Here is a 13,486-nt window from a genome sequence, read left to right as displayed (position 1 = left end):
CTAAACTGTTTTCCAAAGTGGTTGAACCATTTTACATTCCTACCAGGAACAATGATAATTCTGTTCCCAACTTTGCTAATACTTGGCATGGTCAATATTTTAAAATGTATCCAATCTAGTAGAAGTATAGTGGTATCTCATTGTGGCTTTAATTTGTATTTCCTTAGTATCTAATAAGTTTGAGCATCTCTTCTTCATATATTTTCTTTGGTTTAGTGTCTATTCAAATCTTTTGCCCATTTTGACTGGGCTGTTTATTTTTCTATTATTGAGTTGTAAGAATTCTTTATAAATTCTAAGGTCCTTTGTTGGATATATATTTGCAAATATTTAATTCCAGTCTGTGACTTGACTTTTTCCCTTTAGTAGCAGTGTATTTGGAAGAGCAAATGTTTTAATTTTTATGATGTTCAATTTACTGACTTTTTCTTTTATGTTTTGTGTCCTATTTAAAAAATTCTTGCCAAACCCAGGGTCATCAAAATTTTTTCTTTCATTTTTATCTAGACTTTTAAATGTTTCTACTCTATATTAACATTTGAAATCAATTTTGAATAAATTTTTGTGTATGGTGTGATGTAAGGGTCAATGTGCATTTTTTGGCACGTGGCAATCCAATTGTTGTAACACTATCTGTTGATGACATTGGCACCTTTGTCAAAGAACACTTCACCATATACGTGTGGGTCTATTTCTGGACTATATTCTGCTCAGGTGTTGTCCATCATTACACCAATACCGCACTGTTTTGATTACTGCTGCTTTACAGTCAGTCCTCAAGTAAGATAATTTGATCCCCACAACTTTATTTCAGAGTTTTAGTTGATCCTCATTATTTGCAGATTCTGAATTTGTGAATTCACCTACTTGATACAATTTTTCTTGGAACCCAAAATCAATACTTGTAGCATTTTCAGGGCCATTCATGGATCTATACAGAGTGGTGAAAAAATTGAGCCACCTAATGCACTTTCCCAGTGAAGGTCAAACAAGCAATGCTCTGACTTCTTGTTTTTGCTCTCATACTGTAAATAAGCATTTTTTTTTTTTGGTGTTCTATTTAGGGCCATATTTTTAAAATTTTTTGTGCTTTCTATTGGTGACCTCACTGTGTAACATGGCCCCTAACAGTAGTGTTGAAGTGCTGTCTAGTATTCCTAAGGCAAGAAGGCCGTGATGTGCCTTTTGGAGGAAAGATGTGTGTTAGATGAGCTTCATTCTGGCATGAGTAATAGTGCTGTTGGCTGTGAGTTCAATGTTAGTGAATCAACAATATACACTCAATAAGGTGTCTTTAAACAGAAACACCCATAAAACAAGGTTCTGTATTGACTGGCGAAATGTTGTGGCCAGAAGCTCTCAGGAAACGAACCCTGTACTTCCCCTAGGAACGATGATCCAGTAATCACTATTTCAATGTTAACAGAGACTTATAAACCATAACTATCGTGAATAATAAGAATCAATTGTGGGCTTCCCTGGTGGCGCAGTGGTTGAGAGTCCACCTGCCGATGCAGGGGACACGGGTTCGTGCCCCGGTCCGGGAAGATCCCACATGCCGCGGAGCGGCTGGGCCCGTGAGCCATGGCCGCTGAGCCTGTGCATCCAGAGCCTATGCTCCTTAGTGGGAGAGGCCACAAGAGTGAGAGGCCTGTGTGCCGCAAAAAAAAAAAGCATCAATCGCATTTGACTATTCAATTTTTTTCATTTTCATTTATATATTAGAATCAGATTATCAGTTTCTACCCAAAAAATTCTGCTAGGATTTTGATAGAGATTGCTTTGAACTTATAGGTCATTTTGGAAAGAACTGACACCTTAGCAATAGTAAGTCTTCTGTTCGATGATTTGACATATCTCTCCATTTATTTAGGTCCTCTTTAATTTATTGCAGACATCTTTTGTCTTTGTCAATGTACATCTTTTGTCAAATTTATCCCTAACTTCTATATTTCTGATACTAGTGTAAAATGGTACTTTTTAAATGTCTATTTCAGATTTTTGTTGCCAGTATATAAAAATACAATCAAATAATTTTGTATATTGAGTTTTTATCTTGCAACCTTGCTGAATTCATTAATTAATTTTAGTAGCTTTTTTGAAGATTCTATTAGCTTTTCTACATATGCAGTCACATAGTCTGTAAATAAAGACAGTTTTACCTTTTCCTTTCCAATCTGTATGACTTTCTAATTTCTTTTTATTTCATTATTATATCAGTTTAAACATCCAGTCCAGTGTTGAATGGAAGTGTGGCAGTGGATGTACTTACTTGTTCCTTATCTTAAAAGGAAAACACTTAGTCTTTTACTCTTGAGTATGATGTTAACTGTAGGTGTTTTCATAGGTGCTCTTTATCAGGTTGAGGAATTTCCCTTTTATTTCTAGTTTATTGAGAGTTTTTATCATGAACGAATGTTGGGTATTGTCCAATGCTTTCTTGGCATCTATTGAAATGATCCTATATTTTTTCATTTTTTTATCTGTTAATATGGTGAATTGAATTATATTGATTTTTACTGATGTATAGTTGATGTTGTATAAGTTACAGGTGTACAATACAGTGATTCACGATTTTTAAAGGTTTTACTCTATAATTATTATAAAATATTGGCTATATTCCCTGTGTTGTGCAATATATCCTTGTAGTTTTGTGTGTGTGTGTATGTGTGTGTGTGTGTGTGTAGTCTTTTTTTTTTGGCTGCACTGGTTCTTCATTGCTGCACAGGGGCTTTCTCTAGTTGCAGCAAGCTGGGGTTACTCTTTGTTGCGGTGTGCAGGCTTCTCACTCGGGTGGCTTCTCTTGTTGCAGAGCATGGGCTCTAGGTGCGCGGGCTTCAGTAGTTGTGGCACGTGGGCTCAGTAGTTGTGGCTCGCAGGCTCTAGAGCGCAGGCTCAGTAGTTGTGGCACATGGGCTTAGTTGCTCCGCAGCATGTGGGATCTTCCCAGACCAGGGATCGAACCCGTGTCCCCTGCATTGGCAGGCAGATTCTTAACCACTGCGCCACCAGGCAAGTCCATTGTAGCTTATTTTATACACAATAGTTTGTACCTCTTAATCTCCTACCCTTACTTACCCCTTCCCCTTACCCCTTACCCTTCCCTCTCCCCACTGGTAACCACTAATTTGTTCTTTATACCTGTGAGTCTGTTTCTTTTTATTATATTCACTAGTTTGTTGTATTTTTTTAGATTCCACATATCAGTGATAACATCCAGTATTTATCTTTCTCTGTCTGACTTATTTCACTTAGCGTAATAATACCCTCCAAGTCCATTCATGTTGTTGCAAATGGCAAAATTTAATTCTTTTTTATGGCTGAGGAGTATTCCATTGTATACATATATCACATCTTCTTTATGCATTCATCTGTTGATGGACACTTAGGTTACTTCCATATCTTGGCAATTGTAAATAATGCTGCTATGAACATTGGGGTGCATGTATTGCGTTTTTGTTTCTTTTTAATATATACCCAGGAGTGGAACTGCTTGATCATACAGTAGTTCTTTTTTTAGTTTTTTGAGAAACCTCTATACTGTTTTCCACAGTGGCTACACCAACAGTGTGTGAGGGTTCCCTTTTCATCACATCCTCGCCAACATTTGTTATTTGTGTTCTTTTTGATGATAGCCATTCTGACAGGGGTGAGGTGATACCTCATTGTGAATTTGATTTGCGCTTCCCTGATGGCTAGCGATGTTGAGCTTCTTTTCATGTGCCTGTTGGGCATCTGCATGTTCTCTTTGGAAAAATGTCTATTCAGGTCTTCTGCCTGTTTTTCAATTGTGTTGTTTGTTTTTTTTGTTGTTGTTTGTTTGTTTGTTTTGATGTTGAGCTGTATGAGCTGTTTATATCTTTTGGATATTAACCCCTTACCGATCATATCATTTGCAAATACTCTCATTCAGTAGGTTGGCTTTTCATTTTGTCAATGGTTTCCTTTGCTGTGCAAAAGCTTTTAAGTTTAATTAGGTCCCATATGCTTAGTTTTGCTTTTATTTCCTTTGTTTTAAGAGACAGATTCAAAAAAAATATTACTATGATATATGTCAAAGAGTGTTCTGCCTGTGTTTTCCTCTAGGAGCTTTGTGGTTTCTGATCTAACATTTAGGTCTTTAATCCATTTTGAGTTTATTTTTGTATATGGCGTTAGAAAATGTTTTAATTTCATTCTTTTACATGTAGGTGTCCAGTTTTCCTAGCACCACTTATTGAAGAGACTGTCTTTTCTCCATTGTATATTCTTACCTCCTCTGTCATATATTAATTGACCATAAGTGTGTGGGTTTATTTCTGGGCTCTCTATTCTGTTCCACTGATCTATGCGTCTGTTTCTGTGTTGGTACATACTGTTTGGATTACTGTAGCTTGGAAGCACAGTCTAAAGTCAGGGAGTGTGATTCCTCTACTTCTGTTCTTCTTTCTCAAGATTGTGTTGGCTATTTAGGGTCTTTTGTGTTTCATACAAATTTCAAAATTATTTGCTCTAGTTCTGTGAAAAATGCCACTGGTATTTTGATAAGGATTGCACTGAATCTAGAGATTGCCTTGGGTAGTATGGTCATTTTAACAATATTAAGTCTTCCAATCCAAGAACACAGTATATCTTTCCATCTATTTGTGTCATCTTCAATTTCTTTCATCAGTGCTTTATAGTTTTCCAAGTACAGGTCTTTTACCTTCTTCTTTTTTTTTTTTTTTTTTTTTGCGGACCTCTCACTGTTGTGGCCTCTCCCGTTGCAGAGCACAGGCTTCGGACGCACAGGCTCAATGGCCATGGCTCACAGGCCCAGCCGCTCCGCGGCATGTGGGATCTTCCCAGACCGGGGCACGAACCCATGTCCCCTGCATCAGCATGTGGACTCTCAACCACTGCACCACCAGGGAATGAACTGACTAACTGGTGTCCAGAAGAGGGTTGAGACACTGACTAACTGGTGTCCAGAAGAGGGTTTCTGGACAGTGAAAAGACCCAAATCCGAGTCATCTTAAGATGTATTCATGCCTCCCCTGAAAAAGAGAAAATTAATGGGGAGTGGGGGATTACACTCTTCAATAATCAAAGGGCTTTCTCTTTTTAGTTGGAAAAGGAAATAAACTTTTTGGTATATAGCTTCAGATGGCAGAAATAGGATCAAAGGTGGGAATTACAGAGAGTAGGACTTCAGCTCAACCACTGATCCAGGCTATCTGGAGGTGGGATACAGGTGCTTTGTAATGACCTGGTGTTCCAGATGGGTGATGATGGTTGGACATGCACCATCACTGTGGGACACCGGGAAGAAACAGAATTCCTGGGTTAAGTGGGAAAGAGAGCTAACAGTCTGACAGACAAGGTCTGTTTCCACTCGAAGATCCTATGAATCAGCCGTGTCTGCCTACTCTCTCCACACAGGCAGGGTTGGAATAGAAAATGGTGGGTATAGTGTCTGTGTGTGTGTGTGTGTATGTGTGTGTGTGTGTGTGTGTGTGTGTTTGAAGGCCATCGCCTAAGAGCCCCTCTCACAATCATCCTGTACAATGACAATATCACAGGAGTTGGTAGTTAACTTGGGGGAACGACCATCATTTGAATGTTAGTCCTGGTGAATTAGTTCTGAGTCTCCCCTGGGAACAGTGAGCCTTTGAACCTGCCTGTCCTCGTGGGCTTGGAGGCAGGGTTGCCTTCCACCTCAAGGATCATGGGACAGTATCAAATGGTGAGTAAAAGCTAGGCCCATGCAGTCACACATAATAGGATTTGGGTTCTGGTTTGGTCTCATTACTAGCCACAGGACCTTGAGTAAATCGTCTAACTTTTTTTGGTACCGTATTTTCCTTGCCTGTAAAATGAGGATGCTAAACCTACCTGAAGAGCTCAGTGTCAGAGTTAATGAGATGATGAGTACGAAGCACTCAGGAGAGCTCCTGGCGCGTGGTAAACACTTAATGAGTGGCTGTAGTTAGGCCAGACGTCCTGTGCAGCACACTGATCTGGGCAGGGGCTGCAACCACTTTGGACCGTAACTACCTTGGCTGTTTATTCAATTTACTGCCATGCAAGAAGGTAGCTCCAAGAGAGCAGAAACACGGCTGTTTTATTCACTCTTTGATTTCTAGTAATTTGTACGGTGCCTGGAACACCTTAAAGTTTCAAAACTGGAAATAGCTGTGTCTCATTCCCCTCCAGGCCCAGTGAGTCTCTCTCCACGTCGGCAGGGACAGGCCCCCACGAGCGGCTCAGAACAGCCTCCCCTTGGCACAATTTTGCACTGTTCACCAGACCAAGATCACGGCTCAGTAGCTGTGGCACACGGGCTTATTTGCTCCACGGCATGTGGGATCTTCCCAGACCGGGGATCGAACCCATGTCCCCTGCACTGGCAGGCGGATTCTTAACCACTGCATCACCAGGGAAGTCCCCTGGGTGACTCTTAATTACTGAAGCTTGAGAACCACTGCCTGGGTTCAGGCCCCTCTGACCCGGGCCTCCTTGCTCCTCCACCCAAATCAGTCTGTCTGAACCCAGGCAGTTTCTGCATCACGCTCTTTGCACCCACAGCCCTAGAACAGGAGGGAGCCAAGGCCAGACCGACAGTTGGGAGAGCCTGGGGCCTCAGGACTTGAGGTGGGACCAGGCGGGGGCTGGCAAACCTGCTGTGTGGGGAAGGCCCAGGTCATGACATCAAACTTTTTATTTTTTAGTTGCTGGTCTCGAAATTCCTCAGGATTGACTAAGCCAGGCCATGGAAAGTAGACATCGGCAGATGACCGGATCCCAGCGGATCATCGGGGCAGGTCGCAAGGAGAACTTTCTGTGCTCCCGAGAAGGGCAGGGCAGGCTGGGAGTTAGCAAGGTGGAGGGAGGCTGAGCGCTCTGCAGAGAAACGCTGAGTGGGAGGCTCCTGGAGAGGACGGGGCACGTCTGAGAAGATGTTTAGGTTGTTTGCTGAGCGGTATGCGAGGCAACCTTGCCTGGGCTCCCCCAGTCCTCCAGTAAATTCTATTAAACCCATGAGCATATGGTACGAGTGATTTTCGTTGTGGAAACTGAAGACGGGTCAGAGGCTCAAGTGGGAGGCCAGGATGATTCAGGCTCCAACAAACAAACAATCTGGCATCCTGGAGGAGCCGGAGAACACAGGGTCCCCCAGGACTTACATAGCCTGAGGGCTTTGGGCTTCTACAGGCCACAGAACCGGAGAAGTCGAGCAGATGTTCCCTAATCTTGGGGGTCAGGGGGCCCCTAGCCAACCATTCTCAACCCAAAGTGAGAAGACAAAAGGAAAATGTGGTTTGGCCCTATAAACGGGATACTAATTACAGCCATTTGTGCAAACTGTTTTCCATTAGTGCTTAATTGCTTACCATGTGGTATAATAACAATTACGCATTGCATGACCTACATGTCAGATTAGCTGAGTTTTATTTGCCTCCATGTGGGCCAGTCTTCCTCATGTCTTGAGGAAGTCCGGTTGTCTGTGGGCTAACACAGTGGCTTTATTTATAACTTGAAAAAAAATTATAGGCACAACACTTGGTGTATGGGTAGTTCTCTCCTCTAAGAGGCGGATTACCTCATGTGCTTCAAATGTCGGTATGTTGTCTAGTTTTGGGGCTTGGCCAAAAAAAAGAGAATGTGCATTCTATTACACTTTATATCTGATTGTCCTTTTCTATGTAGGAGACCTATAAAGCATCCCTCACGAAAGCAATGAGGTCCCCGCACACCTCTAAAACAGAACTCGAATAATCATTCCCAGCCAATGTCAGTAGCTCATCCTAAATCCACGCTTCAGGGAAGAGAATAAAATACAGAAGCAATTCCTCAGGGCACAGTCAATAGAGACAGCGGATGAAAAGGCTCTTCAGCGGTTCCCCCCTAAAGAACAGCTTGGAAGTAAAGGACAGCAGCTCACGAATTCAAAGAGGCTATTTCTGAGAAGGAGCCTCCAACGATCTTCCAAACTCTTCCTGATGGCCTACTGTGTGCCTGGCTGTGGCCTCAGCGCTGTGAAGGCAGAGTGGGGGCCAGGGGTCAACACAAAATACGCGAGTTACAAAACCTCGTTTCTGTCCTTAGGGAAATGATGACTTGGTTGGGGGAGGGGCCACAGATGAATTAAATGGGCCCAGATAAAAGAGGAGAGAGGGGCTTCCCTGGTGGCACAGTGGTTGAGAGTCTGCCTCCCGATGCAGGGGACGCGGGTTCGTGCCCCGGTCTGGGAAGATCCCACATGCCGCGGAGCGGCTGGTCCCGTGAGCCATGGCTGCTGAGCCTGCACGTCCGGAACCTGTGCTCCGCAACGGGAGAGGTCACAACAGTGAGAGGCCCGCATACCGCAAAAAATAAATAAATAAATAAAAAGAGGAGAGAGTGGGAGAGCAGAGGAGGACAGGACAAATACATCAGCAAAGCAATCTTACTTCTGCAAGTCGTCTGATCCGAGTTGAGGATGTAGCCTTGTTTGCACCTGCAGACATACGAGCCAGGAGTATTGATGCAGAAGTGGGCACAGTTATGCTCCAGGATGCTGCACATGTGGACCACTGAAAGGGAAGACATGGCAAGTTAAGGCAACAATGATGCCTTCTCTAACTTCATCCCCCTCGCAAACATTCATCCAGAATCTACGCTGTGAAGGAACGAGCAGGACTCAAAGAGAAACAAGCTGCAGTCCCTACCCTCAAGAGGTAGCCTCTGGTAGGACCAGACAGTTCTACATAAATGCCATCAGCAATATATACATAGAGGGCCGCAGAGCGTCAAAGGGAAATGATGTTAGGCTGAGCCATATGAGATTGCTGAATATCCAACTAAAAACAGGTCAAAAACGACCTACAAAAACAGAAATTTCACAGTGCAATTAATAACATCCAGTTGGTGGGCAGAAGGATCAGAAAGTCTGCTGATACCAGGGGTGGCTCTGACTAACGTGTGGACTTGGTAGGCAACAGCGGGTTTGGAGGAAAAGCTATTAGTTAAATGAGGATGTGGTAAAGAATTAACAGTTTCTCAGGATCATAAATCCCTAGAGTAATGTAATTTTTTAATAGGCAAAAGTATTATAAAAATTTTTGGAGTTAAAAAATGCACTCATATGTTTCTATAATCTTTATGTCTCAATTTAAAATATTTCTGGATGGATCTAGAGTCTGTTATACAGAGTGAAGTAAGTCAGAAAGAGAAAAACAAATACCATATGCTAACACACATATATGGAATCTAAAAATTAAAAAAAATGGTTCTGAAGAACCTAGGGGCAGGACAGGAATAAAGGCCCAGATATAGAGAATGGACTTGAGGATACGGGGAGGGGGAAGGGTGAGCTGGGATGAAGTGAGAGAGTGGCATGGACATATATACACTACCAAATGTAAAACAGATAGCTAGTGGGAAGCAGCCACATAAGACAGGGAGATCAGCTCGGTGCTTTGTGACCACCTAGAGGGGTGGGATAGGGAGGGTGGGAGGGAGACGCAAGAGGGAGGGAATATGGGGATATATGTATACGTATAGCTGATTCACTTTGTTATAAAGCAGAAACTAACACAACATTGTAAAGCAATTATACTCCAATAAAGATGTTAAAAAAAAATTTCTGGGACTTCCCTGGTGGTCCAGTGTTAAAGAATCAGAGTGCTTTCATCTTCATTTGTAGACACACTCAAGGGATGAAAAATTTAGGTCACCAGCTGAGGTTGAACAAGATGATGCTCTGCATTCTTGTTTCTGCTCTCAGACTGTGAATGAGTATTCTTTTCAAGTGCCACACTGTTCGCATTTTTGTGCTTTTTGTTGATGATTTTGCTGTTTAAAATGGCCCCAAGTGTGGTGCTGGAGTATTGGTGTTTGCTGAAGTGAAGTGTGTCTGGTGTTCCTAAGTGCAAGGAAGCTATGATGTGCCGTATGGAGAAAAATGTGTGTTTGATAAATTTCATTCGGGCAAGAGTGATAGTGCTGCTGGCTGTGAATTCAATGCTAATGAATCAACAATATATAAAGAAGGTGTCTTTACACAGAAACACACATAAAACAAGATTATGTATCGATCAGTTGACAACAATGTCGGACCAGAGGCTCCGAGGAACCTAACTCTGTATTTCCCCTAGGAGCTGTGGTTCAGTACTTGCCACTTCAGTCAGTGTTCACCATGACGTTATAGGACGTAATTACCAAGAACAAGGAGAATCAACTATACACCTTAGCTTTGATCAAATACATTTGATCTAGTTCATTCCTTTTAATTGCTTTATCCATTGGTCATATGACTAGTCTTCATTATATTTAGCCATTTCCCCACCAGTCCACAGTTTTGCTTTCCCAATGCTGTGATGAACCCTCTTAAACACATCTCCTTGAGCACATGTGCAGTTGCTTCTCTAGGACCGGGTCCTACTTTGTTTTTTTTGGGCTGCGTTGGGTCTTCGTTGCTGCGCATGGGCTTTCTCTAGTCGTGGCGAGCTGGGTCTACTCTGCGTTGCGGTGCGCAGGCTTCTCATTGCGGTGGCTTCTCTTGTTGCAGAGCACAGGCTCTAGGCGCGCAGACTTCAATAGTTGCAGCACGCGGGCTCAGTAGTTGTGGCGCACGGGCTTAGTTGCCCTGCGGCACGTGGGATGTTCCCAGACCAGGGCTCGAACCCACGTCCCCTGCATTGGCAGGTAGACTCTTAACCACTGCGCCACAGGGAAGTTCCTGGGTCCTACTTTAAATAGATATCACCTCACTGTCTTGCAAGGTAATTTATACCAGCAATGCATGAGAGTAATGATTCCCACCTCCTCAAAACTTCAGCACTCAGGATTACCAAACATTAAGTTTTTGACCATGTTAAGAGGGAAAAATCATTATCCTGTTTTTAATTTGCATTTGCTTTGCACCCTGGAAGGCTCTCTTCTTTTCCTAGGCTGCTGGAGTCAAATTACCCACGGGCACAGAGGCGTTCTTATGCAACTCTCAGCATGACACTATTTTCCTCCATAATGAAGAAAATCTAAAGTCTAGACAACCAGCAACACAGCAGTTATACACTGGCATGAGGCCCAAGTAATGAGTCTGCTGCCTGACTTCTCACCGAGACCCTGACAGATAATTATTTTGACAGGAGATGTGAGGCAGAGAAAATACCTGCTGGGCAGCAGACAGCGCAGTGGTGATGAGAAAGGCTTCTGGAAATAAGACTACAGCTGAGCTTCACCATGACCTTGTAATGAATTACTTAATTTCTCTGAACTCCACTTTCTTCACCTGTCAAATAGGGAAATTAAAAGAACTATTGCATAGGGTTTTGGAGTGACAGCTTGTTACTAAGGCTTGTCTTGGCCATGTATGATAAAAGAAATTGGAACCAGGAGACTGTCCCACGTGCCCCAAAAGAAACTGAAACCAGAAACTTGGTGTACTGGAAAGAGCACTGGGTTAGAAGCCAGAAGACAGGTGCTCTGGGTCCCTTCTGCCTCGAACAAGTGAGGGAAGTTCATGTAAGTTGAATAGCTCTTTTTGGCTTATTTCTTTACCTGTAGAATAAACACATGTATGATGTCCAGGCACCTTCAGTACAGACACTTAATTATTTTCTAGAAGCTGCCTTCCTTCTCATTCCAAATGCGTGCTGACTGGGGGAGCGGCTGTGTTGGTGTGAGGTAGCCCCTCTCCTGGCCACTGTTGGGTGTTCAGGGTCTGACAGTCAGAGTCTTTTCTTGGCATTTAGCCACTAGAATTGAGGAAAAGGGGGTTTATACCGAGGGCAAGCATATCTGGGGGCTGACAGGGTGCATGCTCTCTGCCCCTGGACCAGAGAAGTCCAAGGAGAAGCAGAGTGGGGATGGAGAGAAAGCAAAGCTGTCATTCACTAAGCGTCTCCTTATTTCCATGAGTAATATAACACAATCCACCCTTCTAAAGCTAGTTCAAGTTGAATTTCTATTACTTTCAACCAGAAGAATCCCAAACATTTTTACTAAGGTAGTATAAAAATTTTCCACCTGTAAAATTCTATAGATGAGGAACCGGTGATACTGAGAGCATCTGGCCCCAATGCCTTGCCCTCCCGTGGGGCAGGCCTTTATGATGTGACTGAAGGGGGCACAAGAGTCCTGCCTCCTACGGCGACCTGCAGGTGGTCTCACACCTCAGAAGGCCTTGTAGGTGGAAGCTGGGTCCAGGCTTTGCATTCGGCGGAAGAAATCACTCATCAGCAGACTAAGTCTTTGGCAGGATTGGATTTTTAACCAGGCAATCTGAATGTTAATAAATGTTTATTAATGAATGTGTCATTGACTAAATGAATGATCAAAAGAGTGGTGGGGGCTTCCCTGGTGGCGCAGTGGTTGAGAGTCCGCCTGCTGATGCAGGGGACACGGGTTCGTGACCCGGTCTGGGAAGATCCCACATGCCGCGGAGCGGCTGGGCCCGTGAGCCATGGCCACTGAGCCTGCGCGTCCGGAGCCTGTGCTCTGCAACGGGAGAGGCCACAACAGTGAGAGGCCTGCGTACCGCAAAAAAAAAAAAAAAAAAAAGAGTGGTGGGCTGACGGGGGGTCTTGAAAGGAACAATTACTAGGTACGGAAAGTCAAGGCCTGTGGAAGTCCATCTGGCCTCCCACTTAGCAACAGGGCCTTGAAGGGCTGCAGTAAGTGTGGACTTTACCCGGGCTGGTTGATGGGAGGTGTGTCTTAGGAACACTGTTAGTGCCTTCTATTGTGCCTGGCCTGGGCGGGATGAGGCTCTTAGGGTAGGAACAACCAGCCTCCAGGCTTTAAATACCAGGCTAAGCTGATAAAGCAGATACCAAGAGGTTAAGTAAAAGCAGCCCTGGGAATTCCCTGGCAGTCCAGTGGTTAGGACTCTGTGCTTTCACTGCCGAGGGCGAGGGTTCAATCCCTGGTGGGGGAACTAGGTGTCGCAAGTTGCCTGGTGCGGCCAGAAAGAAAAAAGAAAGGCAGCCCTGCCCAGGTTGCAAGTCATCAGAAGGCTCAGGACAGACATGCATTTTTCAGCCCCTAGATTCAAGTGTCCTCTCTCACTGGGTGGCAAAAATGGTGGGCCCCAGGATGGGTAGGTTTTGGTCATCTTGTAGACAGGGCCTCATTCACAGGAGGCCTCTAAGATTCTCTTGGAGGTCTCGGAGTGGCCTGAGAATGCAACCTCAGGAGCCCTCCTGCTCCCAGCTGTGGCTGGTGTGGGAATTCACTGCCTGTGGGTACAAAGCCACTGCTGTGCCTGAGTTCACGGCCACACAGCCAGTGAGCACAAGAGCCTAATCTCTTCCTAATTGTATGATAAAGGTTCCTGTCTTGATCGCTCCTGGAGATACCCTGTCCCCACCGATCCACAGATCCAGCAGCGTTTTTTGGTTCTGCCCAAAAGCACACGAGCCTCAGCTCAGCTTCCCTCTGAAATCCCTTCTCTAGGTGCACTTTGACCTCCACGTCCCTGCCTAGCCTCTCATCAGCATTTCTCAAGCTGTGGGTTATGTCTCTGTAGCAGGTCATGAAATTA

At 44.1% G+C, this 13,486-nt stretch overlaps 1 protein-coding gene across 3 annotated transcripts in view; it reads right to left on the bottom strand.

Moving 5' to 3' along the window:
* Window positions 1-13,486, bottom strand: part of MATN2 (matrilin 2) — a 156,124-nt gene that overhangs the window by 85,414 nt on the left and 57,224 nt on the right. For all 3 annotated transcript variants that reach the window (XM_060115607.1, XM_060115606.1, XM_060115608.1), the window contains exon 4: window positions 8,412-8,534. In XM_060115607.1, coding sequence (XP_059971590.1) covers window positions 8,412-8,534 — 123 coding nt within the window. The remainder of the gene's footprint in view (window positions 1-8,411; window positions 8,535-13,486) is intronic.

The sequence above is a fragment of the Mesoplodon densirostris genome, chromosome 13, assembly GCF_025265405.1.
Source record: "Mesoplodon densirostris isolate mMesDen1 chromosome 13, mMesDen1 primary haplotype, whole genome shotgun sequence".
NCBI classification, from domain to species: Eukaryota; Metazoa; Chordata; class Mammalia; order Artiodactyla; family Ziphiidae; genus Mesoplodon; species Mesoplodon densirostris.
The sequence above is the reverse complement of the archived record's forward strand: the minus strand, read 5'-3'. Positions and strand labels throughout refer to the sequence as shown.